Source organism: Rhinopithecus roxellana, chromosome 12 (assembly GCF_007565055.1).
Source record: "Rhinopithecus roxellana isolate Shanxi Qingling chromosome 12, ASM756505v1, whole genome shotgun sequence".
Classification (NCBI taxonomy): Eukaryota; Metazoa; Chordata; class Mammalia; order Primates; family Cercopithecidae; genus Rhinopithecus; species Rhinopithecus roxellana.
Window position 1 is genome coordinate 14,790,881 of NC_044560.1, and position 18,350 is coordinate 14,809,230.

Genomic DNA, 18,350 nt, shown 5'->3' on the forward strand with positions numbered 1-18,350 from the left:
ACTAGCAACCCCACGCTGCCGCCCACAGTTTTGAGGTTTCAGGCTTCCTGACCTTGGTCACAGGCCCATCACGAAGGCCCTGAGACTTGTTCCCCGGCCCACCCTTCTTCCCCAGGCCACTGACAGAATGTGTCTTGCTTCCCTGCCCTGCCTGGGGCACAGGTATCTCTATCTTCTGTTCTCTGAAGATGACTTGCTCTCCCTGGAAGACTGGGTGTTCAACACCGAGGCCCACCCGCTCCCTGTGAACCATTCAGACAGCTCCGGCCGGGCCTGGGGCAGACACTGACCTCATCCCCCGCCGCCGCCCTGGGGCCACTGCAGGGATGCCTTGCCTTTTCAGGATTTGGGACTGTTTTCAAAGGGACTGGGAACAAAGGCCCCATCTCGGGCAGACCCCCAGCAGATGTGTCAGACAAGCAACTTCTTTTCCTCTGTGAGGAGACAAGACTTGGAGACGCAGCAATGTAAGGCCAGGGCCATGGCCACACTGGCCCACACATTCCTTTCTAAGGAGAATTTCTATGAAGCCCTCTCACTTGCCATTCCAGGGCCAAAGGACCGGAGGTTTGCAATCTGCCCCATGTATTTGATTTGCTTCCTTTTGGTTTCTCGGTTTTTGTTTTTGCTTGATTTATCTTTTCTCTATGGTTTAGTTTTATCACAATTATACATACAATTTTCAGAATTGTGCGCTTTCTAAAATGGTGTCATCCTGATAAACAAAACCCAGTGTTTGCACACATACAAAATCTTGACCCTGTTATCTATATTTAAATGCTTTTTGCCCAACACTGACCCTGCATTTGACTATGTGTCATTTACCTTATAATTTGAGGAGGGGTTTCCCTTTGATTGGGCCTCAGTGTTACAAATCACTAGTGCTCTTTTCATTATTATTGTAATGGAAAAATCTGTGAACTAGAATAAAAGAGTTTATTGAATAAGAAATATGATTGGGCTTATTGCACATCAGTGACTCCTAGAAAAACCATTGCAATGTTACCATCAGAAAGAATAATCAGCCAGCAGTTGATTTAAGGTATAATTTAGTAAATGATTCCAACTTCTATTACCTCCCCTGAAATCAGTCCTGATATATTCAAGAAGTGTGGGGCCAGCCCTTCAGATGCTGTTGTTTATTTACACTCAGGTTGAGATTGGGAAGAGGCCCAGGGAGGAGCAGCAACTTGCCTGAGGTCACACAGCCCAAAAAAGGCAGAGGAGAGTCTCGCCCCTGCCGTCTCCTGGCCACCCCAGTTGAGTGTCTGTTCCATCATTCAGCAGATGCTTAGTGAGTGCCTGCAACGGACCAGACACCGGGCTAGAGGCCAGGGACACCGCTGGGAGTGAGACAGTCATAAGCCCTGCAGTCTAGGGGTCAAGAGGGGAGACGGCGATGGTAAGGGAAACTGACAAGCAAGTGAAGTGACCCATAGGAAATGCTACAAAGGAGACAGATGGACAGCTGAGGACCTACCCTACGGGGTCAGGCAGGGCCTCTCTGGGCAGGTGACCTTCAAGCCAAGACCCAGAAGATACAAAGGAACAGCAGAAAGACTATCTGGCAGAAGAACAAACCTCCCATAACCCAGCCCCCTTTCCCACCCTCTCCGATGCCCTCCCTGGGAGGGGCCCTGAAACACTGTGGCTGTTGTGCAGAGCAGAGTTCAGGTCCTAACACTGAAGTGACAGCGCTTCCTCCCCTGACACTTTTTTTGTTTGTTTGTTTTTGTTTTGAGACCCAGAGTCTCATTCTGTTGCCTAGGCTAGAGTGCAGTGGTGCGATCTTGGCTCACTGCCACCTCCACCTCCTGGGTTCAAGCAATTCTCCTGCCTCAGCTTCCCCAGTAGCAGGGATTACAGGTATGCGTCGCCACACCTGGCTAATTTTTTGTATTTTTAGTAGAGACGAGGTTTTGCCATGTTGCCTAGGCTGGTCTTGAACCCCTGAGCTCAGGTGATCCACCCACCTCAGCCTCAGGCATGAGCCACCACACCCAGCCCTTTCCTGGCACATTTGCAGCTTATCAACACAATGGAAGTCACGGGAGAATTTTGAGCCCTTCCCTGGGCTCAGCTGCTTACTCTGTTCATAAGCTTTAGTAGCTCCTGCCTGGGGCTCTGAGCCAGGCGACCTAGCTTTAAATCCCTGCTGTGTGAACTTAGGCAGGTACCTCCTCTCTCTGGGCTCTCTTCCATCAAGCAGACAGAAAACCTCAACCCCACAAGGTTGCTGTGAGAAGTGGGAAGCTGCTGGTACCCTGGGCACAGGAAGTGCTTGTTCCTGGTTCTGGAGACTCAGGACATTCCCAGAATCTCCTTAAGCAGAGCCGCTGGGGAGTAGCTCCTATGGCAAGTCACCATGCTCTTGACAGGCAGCATGAGAGCGTGACTCCCATGACCCACCTGTGCTCACTTAAAAAAAAAAAAGCAGGCCGGGCGCGGTGGCTCAAGCCTGTAATCCCAGCACTTTGGGAGGCTGAGACGGGCGGATCACGAGGTCAGGAGATCAAGACCATCCTGGCTAACACGGTGAAACCCCGTCTCTACTAAAAATACAAAAAACTAGCCGGGCGAGGTGGCGGGCGCCTGTAGTCCCAGCTACTTGGGAGGCTGAGACAGGAGAATGGCGGGAACCCGGGAGGCGGAGCTTGCAGTGAGCTGAGATCCGGCCACTGCACTCCAGCCTGGGCAACAGAGCAAGACTCCGTCTCAAAAAAAAAAAAAAAAAGCAAACCAGGAAAACTGACTATACAAACATTGTAGAACGATTAGAAAATAGAAGCAGAAAGAAGACGCATTGGCCATCCCACTCTCTGGGGTGAATACTGTTATATTTCCTTCTAGGCCTTTTTCTATGAATATATAGAATATATATTTTGCCAACGTGGTATCCTACTATGCACACTGTTTTCTTATAATCTGCTTTTGCACTTAACTATATATTGTGAACCTCTTTCCATGTCAACAAATACACGTTTATCTCATCGCTGTGCGTGCTTGTGGAGTATTCCATTGTGTACTGTAGCCTACTTTGCTGATCTAAGCCCCTGTTGCCAGGCATTTGGGTTTGTGTCCATCTGGGATTTTAGTTACAAATCACAGAAACCAATTCTGTCAACTTAAGCACAGAAAGGGATTTACTGAAATGTCATGGGGTGGCTTATGGAATCTTAGGAAGGAGTAAGCAGCCAAACCTCAATAAGGACTAGAAAGGACTTGGGCAGGGGCGCTTCAAGAACCAGGGAAGCCTCTCTAGGCACCGCCATCAGGAGGGCTGAATCCAAATGTTTCCAGATCCTACTGTGGCTCCTTTCCATGTGGCCTGGCCTGAGTCACATGCCCGCCCCTAGCCAAGGGCAGGGCCAGGCATCTTGACTTGGCAGACCCCCTGAGACTGTGCAATGGGTGATGGGCTGTTCCCTAGAGGAAAACATGAGATTCATCACCAAAATAAGGGACCTGCAGGCTGCAAAGGCAAAAACAGCAGGACTGTTGACAGTTTGCTTTGATTTCTTCAGTATTATACAGAGAGTTATGAAGAGCATACTTAACCATCCTCCTTTTCACTTTTGTCCAATTATGTGCTCAGAATAACTTCTAGAATGTCTCTGTCTCAAAGCCACTTTGCAGTTCCCCAAGCCCCAGGCTCCCCCGCCAGGCCCATGTGGCTGTCTCCCTCTTCTCTCCTGTCCTCTGCTGTATTGCTGGGAGGAAATTGTAAAAGTGAATATTTTAAAATGTATCCTCCAGGAGGGCCCTTGCAGGTGGAGAAATATCATCCTTTTGGCAACTTAACTCCATTCCATGGATAAAAATAAGTACGACTCAAGATAGGCCGAGAGGAAAGAGGAATTAAGGGATGACTCATCCTCACTGAAGGTAGGAGAGAGCTTCACAAGCCACAGAATCTGAACACCCAAACCTCTCCCTGAAGCAGCCCTCTCCTTCCCCAGCTGGGGGTCAGTGCGCAGCTGCCAGGCTCATTTTAAGCCTTGTCTGTGCCCTCACTGAGGATGGAAGTACCATTTGCACCTGCTTCCCTCATAGAAGGGCGTGATGTCGGCTCCTTCCCAGAAAGCTTCATCAACACGAGCTCCTGGCACTGAGGTCTGCAGAGCCACACGGTCCCGGGAAGGGGGAAGTGGGGGGCACAGTCCTTTTCTAGGTGCCTCCCTTTAAATGACTGGCCATTTGGTCCGACCGGCCAAAGGCATTGGGAAGAAAAGCAAAAATGGAAAATCTGATTTAAAGGCAGCATCCAAGATATGATTCTCAGTTCCATCCCCTCGGCTTTGAGGAGGTGACCCCACTGTGGTTTGAGAAAGTGCCAGAGATGAATGGGCCGGCTTCCCCCAGCATTTCCCCTGGGGGCCTGTCCTTGCAAGTATGGTCATTGGTCATGTGGCAGAGAGATGCTCGGCCCTCTGTGACTAATGCTTAATTACACCCTACTGGAGGAGGGGGTGCTGATTCTATTTTTCGTATCTGAAAATATCAGTTTGGTTTCCTATATTTGGAGCACTATTTTGTTCCTGCTCAGCCTGTTAAGTCAGAGCTTCTCAAACTTGAAAATGCACAGGAATCACCTGGGAGCTTGTTAAGATCCAGGTTCATGTTCAGTGGCTCTAGCATGGAGCCTGAGATTCTGCCTTTTTTTTTTTTTTTTTTTTCCTGAGACAGGGTCTTATTCTGTCACCCAGACTGGAGTGCAGTGGGGCCATCACAGCTCACTGCAACCTCCGTCTCTGGGGCTCAAGCAGTCCTTCCACCTAGCCTCCCGAATAGCTGAAACTACAGGTGTGTGCCACCACATCCAGCTAATTTTTTTTTCTTGCTATGTTTCTCAAGTTGGTCTCAGACTCCTGGGCTCAAGCAATCCTTCCGCCTTAGCCTCCCAAAGTGCTAGGATGGCAGGCATGAGCCACTGTACCCAGCCAGATTCTGCTTTTCTTTAACAAGCTCCCGGGAGATGCTGATGCTGCCAGTCCTTGGACCACACTTTGAGTAGCAAGACCCCAGTTGGTGGCCACTGCCTTGGTTTCTGCCTTTTCTTTGCATTCCTGGAGCTTTAACTGCTCCAGAGTGGCGAAGAGGGGCTCATTTGTTGGGATGGCATCTATAGATACTTTGACTGCAGAGCAACCTACCTTAAAACAGGTGTGCCTACCGCCTGTGTCAACAGCTCTCCTTTCTTCAGGACAGCCAGGATAAGACAGGAGCAGGCTGCTGGTGGCTTAAAACAGTGGCGTCCAGTAGGGTCACCCCATGTGGATCTGGAATACTTAAAATGTGGCGAGTGCAATGGAGGAACTAAACTTTTAATTTCATTTCCTTTTTTTTTTTTTTATTGAGCAGAGTCTCGCTCTGTCGCCAGGCTGGAGTGCAGTGGTGCAATCTCGGCTTACTGCAACTTCTGCCTCCTGGGTTCAACCGATTCTCCTGCCTCAGCCTCCCGAGTAGCTGGGACTATAGGCATGCACCACCACACCCAGCTAAATTTTTTTTTTTTTTTTTGAAACAGTCTTGCTCTGTTGCCCAGGCTGGAGCGCAGTGGCTTGATCTCGGCTCACTGCAAACCTCTGGCACCCGGGTTCAAGTGATTCTCCTGCCCAAGTAGCTGGGATTACAGGCGTGTGCCACCACGCCAGGCTAATTTTTGTATTTTTAGTAGAGACAGGGTTTCAGCATCTTGGCCAGGCTGGTCTTGAACTCCTGACCTCGTGATCCACCCGTCTTGGCCTCCCAAAGTGCTGGGATTACAAGTGTGAGCCACCGCGTCCAGACTACACCCAGCTAATTTTTGTATTTTTAGTTTCACCTTGTTGGCCAGGATGGTCTCGATCTCCTGACCTCGTAGTCCACCCACCTCAGGCTCCCAAAGTGCTGGGATTACAGGTGTGAGCCACCGCGCCTGGCTAATTTCATTTCATTTTAATTGAATGTAAAGAGTTGTGCATTGCTGCTGGCTGCTGTTTTGGACAGTGCAGAATTAGAACTCAGAAAGCAACTACGCTGCTGATGCCGCGAAGACCTCCATCACCTGCACCACTACATAAATCATCTTAGCAGAAAATACATTGTTTAGGGACTCAAGGATTCCCTTGAACATACCTGGTTATTTTTATACTCATTCCAGCCTCTGTTTTCTGCACAAGCCTCTGGGTTAGGTTTGGTTTTGTGTTTTCTTACGGTCTGCAGCAGGGAATGCAGTGGGTGAGCTGAAGGCAAGAGAGGCACAGGGGCACGACAGAAGAGGACAACCCGTGTTGGTTTCATACAAGCACAGCCTTTGAAACTGGTGGACATGTGTTCAGCTCTGCCCTGCCCTTTTCCAGGGCTGTATGACCTTGGGCAAGCCCCTTAGTTAAGCTCCTCTGAGCCTCTGCTTCTCCATCCATGGAAAAGGAAAGTGGTTTCAAGGGTTAATCGAGCCTCCCCACCCCACCCCCTGTAAGAACTCAATGCATCCTAGTAGTGATTGTTATGATGTGAACCTCTTTGTAAACTATAAAACCTTGTGTAAATTTGAGGCAAAACACTGCTGTCAAAAATTCTTCTTTTTAAACAAAATGCTCTGAAACTTGGAGGAAACTGTATCAACCAGGCCCAGGAGACAGACCAAAATCTCAAAGCAATAAATCTGCACGTTTCCTGCTTTTCCCATTGAGCAAGCATTTTGCCATTAGCCCTGAATCTACAGAAATCGGGAAACCGGGATGAAGATTTGTTGACTGTTCAAGGTCTTCCAGGGACCTGTCTGGTGGTGGGGGATGCTCAGGCAGGGGCCCAGGGGTGAGGAAGATGCCGAGAGCGTGCCCAGGAATGTTTGAGGTCCAGTTAGTTTTTCCTCTTCTTGGAGTACCTGATAAATCCTGTCTACAAAACTTTGGAAGGGAGGTGGGCAGGAAAAGATGGCACCCCCATTTATAGAGGAGGGAACTGAGGCCCTAACAGGCTTGCCCAGGTCAAACAGCTGTTCCCGGCCTCTGGGCAGCCTCCACAGAGGCCCACTCTGCACTCCCTACTGTTCCCCATACCCTTCCTCCACCCCACCCTTGTGTATGACCCCCAAGGCGAGGGTGACCATCCCACTCATGACATTTGCTTATGACAGATTTTAACCTGTTGTTCCAACATCATAAGAGTACCCCCTTTGCTCTTAAAAGTGCCCCAACTTGGACAGTAAATTTTATGGCCCCCTGGTCTAAGTGAAAACAATGATAACTAAGGTGTTTTTCCCAGAAGCCTTCGGTGCTCTGAGAAATGGTAAAACTCAGCCCGGAAAAACATGCAAATATCCCAGAGATTCTTTCCTTTAGAAACCAAGCTGGAAACTCCCCATTTTCTCACACACCTCCATGTCTCCTTGCGTGCTGCTTCCTGCCTGGACTCCACCCCCAAGGTATGCCTACTAAACTCCTCTCCAGTCCACCTGGTTGCCCTCAATGTCACCTCCTCCAGGAAGCCTTCCCTGACTCCTCCCTGCCCCTCCTTTGACATAGGCGTAGAAACTCCTTTGACCTGGGCTCCTACACACCTCGGGCAGATCCAGATATGCATGAGCCTCTCCACCATAGACTGACCGCTCCCCGGTCACAGGACTCTTGTCTTCTCACCTTTGTGTCCTCAGCATGTTATAGACGAAAATAAAGGTCTGTGCTGAAGACTTGGGGATTAACCATGCACCCGGCCTCCCTCCCAGCTGCAGCTGGCTGAGAGTGGACCCACTGAACCAGGCAGGAAAAACGATGAGCGGTTTCACTGCAGGGGTTCTGTGGGTCATTCTGGTATGGTCCATGGACCGACTGTAGATTCCAGAAAGCCAGGTGGGAAGGGAGGAGAGTTCTTTCCATTAACAGGAAGGTCCCAGAAAGATGGGGTACAAGATGGCTGGTCAAGTGCCCTTTTCTCAGTGCAGTGACCCCCCTTCCACTGGTGATTGCAATGAGATTGTCAGGAATTGCCCAGTTTTCCAATCACAAGTCCCACACCATCCTACAGAGTGTGTGGAAATGGGCCAAGCCCATTTATCCAGTGGAGAAGTCCCCAGGCTAGGGACTGAGCAGCAATGTAGAGGAAAAGGGGTCACACACATACCCACACTCACACACACATTCACATACACACATGCACACACACGCTCACACATTCATACATACATGCATAACCATACACACGTTCACTTACACATGCACATTCATGCAAACATGCATACCCCCCATGTTCACTTACATGCACACACACACATTCATACACACACATTCACTTACATGCACACACACATTCATACACGTTCACATACACACGCACACACATTCATACACACGTTCACATAAACACATGCAAAACATGCACATTTATACACATACACACGTTCACAAACATGCACACACATGCATTCATACACACGTTCACACAAACATGCACACACACATGCATTCATACGTTCACACAAACATGCACACATGCATTCATACACACGTTCACATAAACACACATGCACACATTCACATAAACATATACACACACATGCACATTCATACACCTATTCACACACACCCACACACTCATATGTTCACTTAAACACATTAACACACATGTGCATTCACATAAACACATTTACACTTACACATGCACATTTACACAAACACACATTCACACATACACATTCACACATACACGTTCAAACACATATTCACACACACACCCACACACGTTAACATACACTCACATGCATATTCAAACACACATATATTCACATATACACACATTCACATGAGTTCAAACACGTACACATTCACACACACGCGCGTTTACATAAACACACATGCACATTCATACACATGCGTTCATACCAATGCATACACACACACGTTCACATACATGCACTTTCATACACATTCACATAAACACATTCACACACACACACGCACTTTTATACATTCACACCTATATATTCACGTTCATATGCACACATGTACATTCACATACATATGTTCACACACACATTCACACATATGCACATTCATACACATGTTCACACATACATATAAGCACATTCACACACACACATATTTGCACACACACATACACACATTCACACTTTGACTTTCCTCTAAGCCTGTGGATTTCCTGGCCAAGCTTGCAGTCATCAGGGGTTGGGGGTGGCTGTCTCTCGGTGGCACCGGCTGCATATCCAGATGGTCCTGTCCTGACTCTTTGGAGGCCCCTCATCAGCTGGGCACTTGTTACTCCCTTGGGAGTTCCCTGGAGCCCTGGGGTGGGAAGCTCTGCTTTCACCCATAAAATGATCCAGAACCAGGCAATAATTCCATCAGCGGTTCTCAGAGTGTGGAGCCTGCAGCCAGCCCCAGCAGCACCTGGGAGCTTGTTGGGAATGCAGATTCTCAGGCCCCAAGGAGCTGAATCAGCAGCTCTGGGGCAGCCCAGCAGTCAGTGTCTTTGGCAAGCCCTCTAGGTGATTCTGATACAGCTGCAGTGTGAGTCATCTCCCAAGTCCCCTGTTCCCCACAGCAAACCCCCCCCGAGCCTGTTACCCCCCTTACTACAGCCTCTCTGTCCCCTGGTGGGTCAGCAGATAATTCTGCAATGATCCAGGTAAGAAAAAGAAAACTGTCCCATCTTCGACCAACAGGAACACCCTCTAATCACGTAATCTTCCACCCAAAAAAAATGTTTTAACTTCACAGTGAAATCCTCTCTATGAAAACTGAAATCCAAAGAAACATCCAAATTCTTCCATCCTCAATTTTTATTCTGCTCAATCTTGACCAGGAGGGCTCCTTAGATGTCAGGACCCCTCCAGGGTCAGGCCCTGCAGCCCCAGCCACCTCCTGGGTCATTTCCTCCGTCGCTGGTGTGGTACTTTCACCTCCTCCACTGTTGAATTAACCCTAGCCCAAATTTCCGGAGCATCTGCTCTTCCAAAGTCTGACTCAATAGAGATGAGACTCCCAGCAGCTGCCCGAGGTTAGAAAATACCAGCACACTCCTTTTCCTCTGGCAGTTATCCTAGCAAAATCATGCTTCCAGAACCCAGATAATCCAGACCCACCATGTCCTCCCCATCCAGGGACCAGAGCAAGGACAGAGTAAACAAAGCACAGAAAGGAGAAGATGTGGGCCTCCGCCATACCCCCTGGGCCACTTCTCAAAGAGAGAGACCTTTAGGCATAATTCCATCGTCTTATACAAGTTACAGAATTTCAACTGTGGCTTTCCCAGGTCTTAGGACCTGCATGGACCACCTTCTCCAGGAATTGAGTTCACATGGAGATCACTGGAGATGGAGAGGTCAGGGATGGCCCCTGGGGAGCTGGCATTTGTGACAGTCTGTGCAAAAAGCATTCCAGGCAGAGGGAACAGCAAATGCAGAGGCTCAGAGGTAGGAAGTGTTGCATCTGAGGCACAGAAAGGCAGTGAGCAAGTGGGAGGGTGCTGATCTAGGGGTCAAAGGAAGTCGGCAGAAGAGGCTCCATCCCTCAGTGCCTGGTGGGCAGGTAAGTATTTGCTATGCTTTGAATGTCCTCTCCAAAACTCATGTCGAAATGCGATTGCCTTTGGATGGTATTAAGAAGTGGAACCTGGCTTGTTAAGACGTAATTTGACCATGAGGGCTCTGCCCTTGTGAATGCATTAATGTTATTATCAGGAAAGTGGGTTGTTCTGAAAGCTGATTCAGCCCTTGCTTGCTTGCTTGCTCTCTGGCACTCTCCTGCCCTTCTGCCTTTGGCCACAAGCAGACTCAGCACGAAGGCCCTTGCCAGATGCAGGCCCCCAACCTTGGATTTCCCAGCCTCTAGAAATACATTCCTTTTCTTTATAAATTATCCAGTCTGTGGTTTTCTGTTATAGCAACATAAAATGGACTAAGACAGAGTTTAATTTTAATCTGAGAGCAGCAAGCAGCTAGGAAGAGTTTAAAGCAGCGCATGAGATGACCCACTTTACATTTCTGAAAGTTTCCTCTGACTTCTGAGTGGAGAGACCTAGGAATTCTTTTTCCTCTTACATCTGTCTCAGTGGAAAACATTCTCAGATTCCTAAGCGGAAGCTTCTGAAGCCTGTGCCTCAGGAGTGCTGCGAGGCCCGAGTGCCCCCTGCCCCGTGTGCATGGCCTCTCCTCTGCTTTTGTAGTCCGGGTTTTGAGGAGCCTGGGAGACTTCAAGGGCACCAGAAACCTTTCCTCTGACCCTTCTTCCCTGTAGCTGCGGATCAAGCCTCCAGGCTGCTGCCCCCTCTGTTTCCACCACTCCTTTCAAGCGGGCCCAGCTGCGCTTTTGAAAAATGGAAGCTGCTTCCCAAGATGGCCCTGCTCCTTCTCTCGCACATGCGCAACGGAGGCTGTTTGTGGCGCCTGGGGCCTTCTTTTCATTCTTCTTTGAAACCTTCAGGATTTGTGGTAGGTATGAAGTCAGGGAGTTCTGGGTGTCTCAAACGCACATATTGCTGAAACATAACATTGTCTACCTTCACCGCTCCTCCATGGGTAACTCCAAGCAGGACATCGAGTGCTCTGCACCTGCCCAGGTTCTACCTAAGTCTGCCTGGCTGGGTCCCTTTCTGCTGTGTCATTCTCCGTGTGCTTCCTGAAGGGTCCTGACTCCACGTGGTTCCCCACCTATGATCACCATGTGGTCTGGACACCTTCCCTGTCCACAGCTCACCTGATCACCAAAGGACCGCCCCAAGCCTTGACTGGTGCCACCAACCATAGCTCTCAGGGTCCTCCCAGGGGTCATGGAGCCATTTGGATCCCTAATATCTCCCGATCCCCTTAGCCTATCTTCGGAGCAGTCAGGAACTATCTGCCTCCTCTTCCCTTTCATCTCTGTGTCTACATGTCCCACCTGTCTCCTGAGAAATCACTCCTTTCCTCCAGCCCAGTCAGCATGTCTGCCTTCATCATGCTGTAATTTTCCAAGGCTCCAGTGTTTTAAACCAGTGTTTCAAGGCAGTTCGCTTGAGGCCAGGAGTCCAAGGCTGCAGTGAGCTGTGATTGTGCCATAGCAAGCCCAGCCTGGGCAACAAAGTAAGACCCTGTCTCAAATAAAATAAAATAGGCTGGGCATAGTGGCTCACAACCATAATCCCAGCACTTTGGGAGGCCGAGGTGGGCGGATCACCTGAGGTCAGGAGTTCGAGACAAGCCTGGTGAACATGGTGAAACCCTGTCTCTACTAAACATACAAAAATTAGCTGGGTGTGGTAGCAGGCGCCTGTAATCCCAGCTAATCGAGACGCTGAGGTGGGAGGCTCTCTTGAGCCCAGGAGGCAGAGGTAGGAGGATCACTTGAGCCTGGGAGGCAGAGATTGCAGTGAGCTGAAGTTGCACCACTGTACTCCAGCCTGGGTAACAGTGAAACCTTGTCTCAAAAAAAAAAAAAAAATCCTCTGCATTTTCTGTCTTACTTTATACAATACAACTTATAACCGCTTAGCTCCTATCTAATAAGGACGCTCATACTTTTTTGTCTGATCATTATGAAGCCCTCTTCTACCCATTTGTGGTAAAAACCTCTGAAGTGCACAACCAAGATCAGAGATGATGAAATAAAGCCTCTCAGATGCAAGCTGAGATATGCCTCTCCCTTGTTTGGGTGACTAGCTCATCCCAGTTTGGGTTTTCCTGCTTATAGGACCGATGCATCCTCGGTGCTGCATCAGTGTCAGTCCTGAGCAGAACAGGGTGGCTGACCCCCCTAACGCTGTTCCCTCCTTGGCCCTGGACCCAGTTCAAAACACACAAGACAAGCAGAGCAGAATTCAGGGCAGATCAGCCGGCACCATCTGCCTGTGCCTGACACTCACCGTTGGAAAGGCCCCAAATGTCAAACTCTTTTTTGTGGCTTGTGTGTGGAACTTTGCCGTCTATATATTTTCTCCATCTTGGCTGTGCATCAAAATCACTGGAGAGCTGGTAAAAATGTCCCTCCTTCCCCCAACGAACTGGGGGTTGGCCCTAAACATTGGTCTCCTTCAAAGGCCCCAGGTGACTAGTGGGCAGCCAGGCTGGGTAACCAGAGCTTCTGTACTCGTGATGCTGACAGTAAAGCTGTCCGTCTGGCAGAGTCCCGGGGGCATTTACTGACCCCGGGAAACACATCTCTCTCCCAGCCTGGACAGCACGAGAGCCAAGCCAAGGCTGTCATGACCTCTAACATTAATCTATTTTCTGGCTAATCACAGCCACAGCCCATGCCTGTAAATCCAGCCAAAGCCATTCAACATTCCAAGACACGGTGGCATCTGCGGCCACATAGGCCAAAGGCTTCTTCTCTTCTCTCTCTTCAATGATTTCATTGAACCTTGTGGCTTTAAATGTCATGTTTAGACTGGCAACTCCCAGATTTATAATCCATGCCCCCTTCCCTACAGTTCATAGCCCCATGCTCACACACACACAACTGCCTCCTTGACACCTCCGTGAGGGTGGCTCTCAGGCATCTTTTTTTTTTTTGTTTTCTTTTTTGAGACAGAGTCTCCCTCTATCACCCAGGCTGGAGTGCAGTGGCGTGATCCTGGCTCGCTGCAACCTCAGCCTTCCGGGTTCAAGCGATTCTCCTGCCTCAGCCTCCCGAGCAGCTGGGACTACAGGCACGTGCCACCACGCCCAGCTAATTTTTTGTATTTTTAGTAGAGACGGGGTTTCACTGTGTTAGCCAGGATGGTCTTGATCTCTTGACCTCATAATCCACCCACCCCAGCATCCCAAAGTGCTGGGATTACAGGTGTGAGCCACCGCGCCCGGCCAGCTCTCAGGCTTCTTAACCTGGCAGACAGGACCGAGGGTTCTCCCAAGTCAGGGCTCCTCCAGCCTCATCTCAGAATGGTGCTACCAGCTACCCAAGCTCCACCTACGGCTGATGCTGGTCTTTCCTCTCACCGCCCACGTCTGACCCATCCGCATATCCTGTCTGTGACTCCTCTACACTCATACATCTTATCCACGCCTGCCCAAGCCCTGCCATCTTATGCCTGGGGGACTGCATTAGCCTCCTGTCTCCCTCCTTCCTCTGTCCATCCCCTAACTCTATTCTCTACCCAGCAACCAGAAAGGTCTTTAAACAAACATCAAAACCAAGCGGCTTTACTGGGATATCATTTACATGCCATAAAATCCACCCACTTCAAAGATGGACAATTCATGTTTTTTTAGTATATGCACAGAGTTGTGCAAGCATCATTATTATCTAATTTTAGAACATTTTATCACCCCAGAAGAAACCCTGTACCCATTAGCAGTCACTCCCCAGCCTCCTCCTCCCCGTCCCCCACTGTAGCCCCAGGCAACTGCTAATCTAGTTTCTGTCTCTCTGCATCTGTGGATTCTGGACATTTCACTGAATGAATCACACAAGCCGTGGTCTTTGTGTTTGGCTTTTTCCACTCAGCTTCAGGTTTATAAGGTTTATTATTGCCAACTAATACCTGTCAAATGGATACACCGCATTGCTTATCCATTCATTGCTGGGAATTTGGGTTGCTTCTGCATCTGGGCTATCAGAAAGGGCTTTTAAAAAACAAGTCACCAGCCGGGTGTGGTGGCTCACTCCTGTAATCCCAGCACTTTGGGAGGCCGAGGTAGGCGGATCACTTGAGGTCAGGAGTTTGAGACCAGCTTGGCCAATATGGTGAAACTCCGTCTCTACTAAAAATACAAAATGTAGCCAGGCGTGGTGATGCACACCTATAATCCCAGCTACTCTGGAGGCTGAGGCAGGAGAACTGCTTGAATCCGGGAGGCGGAGGTTGCAGTGAGCCGAGATCACGCCACTGCACTGCACCCTGAGTAACAAGAGCAAGACTCCATCTCTAAAACAAACAAACAAACAAAAAACTAAGTCACACATTGTCACCACCCTGCTTAAAACCTTATAATGGGGGTAGTCACGGTGGCTCACGCCTGTAATCCCAGCACTTTGGGAGGCCGAGGCGGGTGGATCGCGAGGTCAAGAGATCGAGACCATCCTGGCTAACACGGTGAAACCCTGTCTCTATTAAAAATACAAAAAAAATTAGCCAGGCATGGTGGCACACGCCTGTAATCCCAGCTAATCGGGAGGCTGAGGCAGGAGAATTGCTTGATCCCAGAAGGTGGAGGTTGCAGTGAGCCAAGATCGTGCCACTGCATTCCATCCTGGGTGATGGAGTGAGACTCTGTCTCAAAAAAAAAAAAAAAAAAAAAAAAAAAAAAAAAAAAAAAACCTTATAATGGTTTCACATCATATCTAGAATGAAGTTTGGCCAAGTGCTGTGGCTCACACCTGTGGTCCCAGCTACTGGAGAGACTGGGGTGGGAGGGTGCCTTGAGCCCAGAAGTTCAAGGTTGCAGTGAACTGAGATCGTGCCACTGTGCTGCAGCCTGGGTGACAGAGCGAGACCCTCTCTCAATAAATCAATAAATTGAATGAAGTTTGTTGCCATGGCCTGCAAGATTCTGATGTCCGGCACCAGCCTCTGTCACCAAGCTTTTCTCTCCCCATGACTCACTCTGCCTTCTGTGTGTCTCCTGGACATGCCAAGCTTGTTTCCACCCCAGGCCTTTGCACTGGCTCTCCCCTCTTCTCTGTGCCTGGGATGCGCCTTCCTCAATTCTTCTCATAGCTGGCTGCTTCTTCACATTCCAGGACCAGTGTACATGTCACCTCCCAGCTACACTGCTCATGCCTGCCTTGGCACTGTGCCACAATGCCCTGTCTCACTCCTTCACATTTGCCTTTCTCTGAAATTACCTCGTGTGTCTGTCATTTCCTTCCTCTGAATAGAATATTCAGCCCCCAGAGAGGAAGTGCCTTGCCCGTCTTCTATCCTACTGTGTTCCCAGGGCTGCGAACAGTCCCTCACACACAGCAGGTACTTAGTTTGCGGAGAGGGCCACGTGGTCCAGGCATGCTTAAGCAACGCCTACAGTGGCACCAGAAGCCTGTTTCCCCCAGGTGATCCTTTGTTCTCAAATGCTGGTCCTATTATTGGTTGCCAAGATGTTAAGGTTGGGTTTGGGGGAAATCACCTGCCTCTCTAGGGTCCCAGATGAAAAGGAGAAACAAAAAAAAAAAACAGAGCCAAATGGTCCTCTCCCTGGCTCATTGTCCCTGGTGAAACTGGAGTGGAAAATCCTAATTTGATCTGATTCCCTGGAGGGCAGCAGCACCCCACCCCCCACCCCCCCCTCCGCAGGAAGTAAACCCTGGTGAGTTTAGGGAAGCAGAAGAGAGGATGCTACTAGGAGGCCGGCAGGGTGTGTGTGTGTGTGTGTGTGTGTGTGTGTGTGTATGAGACAGAGAAAGAGAGACAGAGACAAAGACCAGGGTTCGAGGCAGTGACCCTGCCCCTGCTTAATGTGTGGCTGCACGCAGGTCAGGCTCCCTCCTCTTCTGGTGGGTGGATGGAGTGGCCTGGAGTGCTTACACCAACACCCTCTGCACAGGAGGTGGGTGTGGAAATCTGTGGTCCTCTGCCCCCAGGCAGAAGCTGGGACGCAGTAGGGAGTCTGAAGGGTGCTGCAGTGGCCGAATGTCCCTCTCTTCTGATGCCTCCACACTGTCTCAGTGGTAAAGTCCAGGCTTTTCACAAGCGGACCAGAGCTCCAGCCCAACTTTCCTGCCTCCTCCTCCCTCTTCACACTCCCCTCCGGGTCCCTCTGCTCAAATCCACTGGACTATGTTCTCGAGACGCTATGGATACTCCATCGGGTTTCACACCCCCGGGCCTTCGCCTCTGCTGTTCTCACCCTCTGGAATGATCTTCCTGGGTGCTGTGCCTGGTGATCTCCTGAAGTCAAGGTCTGGCCAGACCTCTGCTCTGGGAAGTCTCTTCTGGGCTCTCCTGATAGTCAGGGGGACCCTCCTCTGTGCACACCCCTTTCAGAGCCCCCCTCCAGAGGTGGGTTGCAGTATCCATTGACTCATCTGGAAGAGCACAGACTGTTTTGTTTTCGATGGAGACTGAATCCCCAGGACACGGCATAGTAGTCCTTCAATACACGTGTTGAAAGGATGAATGAACGAGTGCCCACTAACCTCCGAGACCCTCGTGGATGTGGCCGGTGCGTCACTCACCTCGCTGTGGTTGCCATTGGCTGCCAGTTCGCACGTGCCACCCTTGCCCACTGGGAGGCAACAGCGAGGTGCCAAAGAGATCCTGCAGGGCTGCCCCAGCCAGAACCACCCACTAGGCCCTATCTCTCAAGGCCTTGCCCTGCCCGGGATCTTGGTTTGGGACAAGCCCTTCTGGGAAGGGCGCATTCCAGTGGGAAACCAGCCCTGCTCCACTGCCAGTCCCAGAGCTGACATCTCCCAGAGCTGGGCCCAACATTGACCCTTTTCCCAGAGGCACACTGATCTGACCTGAGTGTCATGAACCCAACCCCACTGTATGCCTTCCTGAGCTTCTAGAATCATCCCCCAAGTCCCGCAAGCCCCAGCAGCCCATTTCTTCAGCGCTGGGCAGCAGAGACCAGTAGGGTATCTGTATCTTTAAGAAAAAGCAAGCGTAATAAATAAAAGTTATTTGGGAAAGAAAACTTCCTTTGTTGATTTTCCAGAAGCTTTAGCTCATCAGTCTTCCCCTCCTAACCTGCTTTGTGCTCGGCTAGTTTTGCTTCTGATAGAACGGAATTTGGTTTTCTAGTAGCATCTGTCATATGCAGGGTGTCCCCAAATAGTAGCAATAATGAGTTGAAAGTGGCACAGTTGGAAGCCTTCAGAAGCCAACGCCAGATGTCAGGCCCTCAGTGGGCCCCTCTAAGGACACTGGGGCCAGAGCACAGGGCAAGGGTTGGGTCGGGCCCACAACTCTGGAAGGTCCCTGGGAGTCATTCATCTGACAGACACTGAGGAGCGCCCACCATGTGCCACGCCCTGCATGGGCACTGGGAAGGCCTCACCTGGCGCTGCCATGGCTGGCTACCAAAGAACAGAATGGGCAGTGGAGGCAGGACCCCACCCCCAACTCAGTCGACTGGGCCATCCCCTGGGAAGCCCGGGAGGCAGGATGGCAGATTTGGACCCAGGTAGACCTGGGTGCCAGAGCTCAGGCTTCTTCATTTGAAAACCAGGCAAGCAGTCTCTGCCTCACAAGGTGGCTTGAGAACAGAGTGAGAGTGTGTAAATCACCCTGCCCCAAGTCCAGCACATGGGCGGAGCTCAGCATCCTTTGGATCCCTCAGGCCTAACAAGTGCGCCTGCGCTGGGGAGTTGGCGGGGCTCCGCAAGGGCAGGCACTGCTCACCTCTGGGCTCAGAGTTCTTGCCTAGAGGCTTCTGCAGCTGCCACCCTTGCCTGAGAAAATGCAGGTAGAGCCACCCCGTGGCAACTGGGGGC

At 50.2% G+C, this 18,350-nt stretch overlaps 1 protein-coding gene across 1 annotated transcript in view; it reads left to right on the top strand.

The window, feature by feature from the left end:
- The window catches only part of MAN1C1 (mannosidase alpha class 1C member 1), a 176,206-nt gene extending 173,788 nt beyond the window's left edge, over window positions 1-2,418 (top strand). Inside the window, exon 12 of the mRNA XM_010355702.2 lies at window positions 163-2,418. Coding sequence (XP_010354004.1) covers window positions 163-289 — 127 coding nt within the window. The 3' untranslated portion in view covers window positions 290-2,418. The remainder of the gene's footprint in view (window positions 1-162) is intronic.
- Window positions 2,419-18,350: the final 15,932 nt, after the last annotated feature.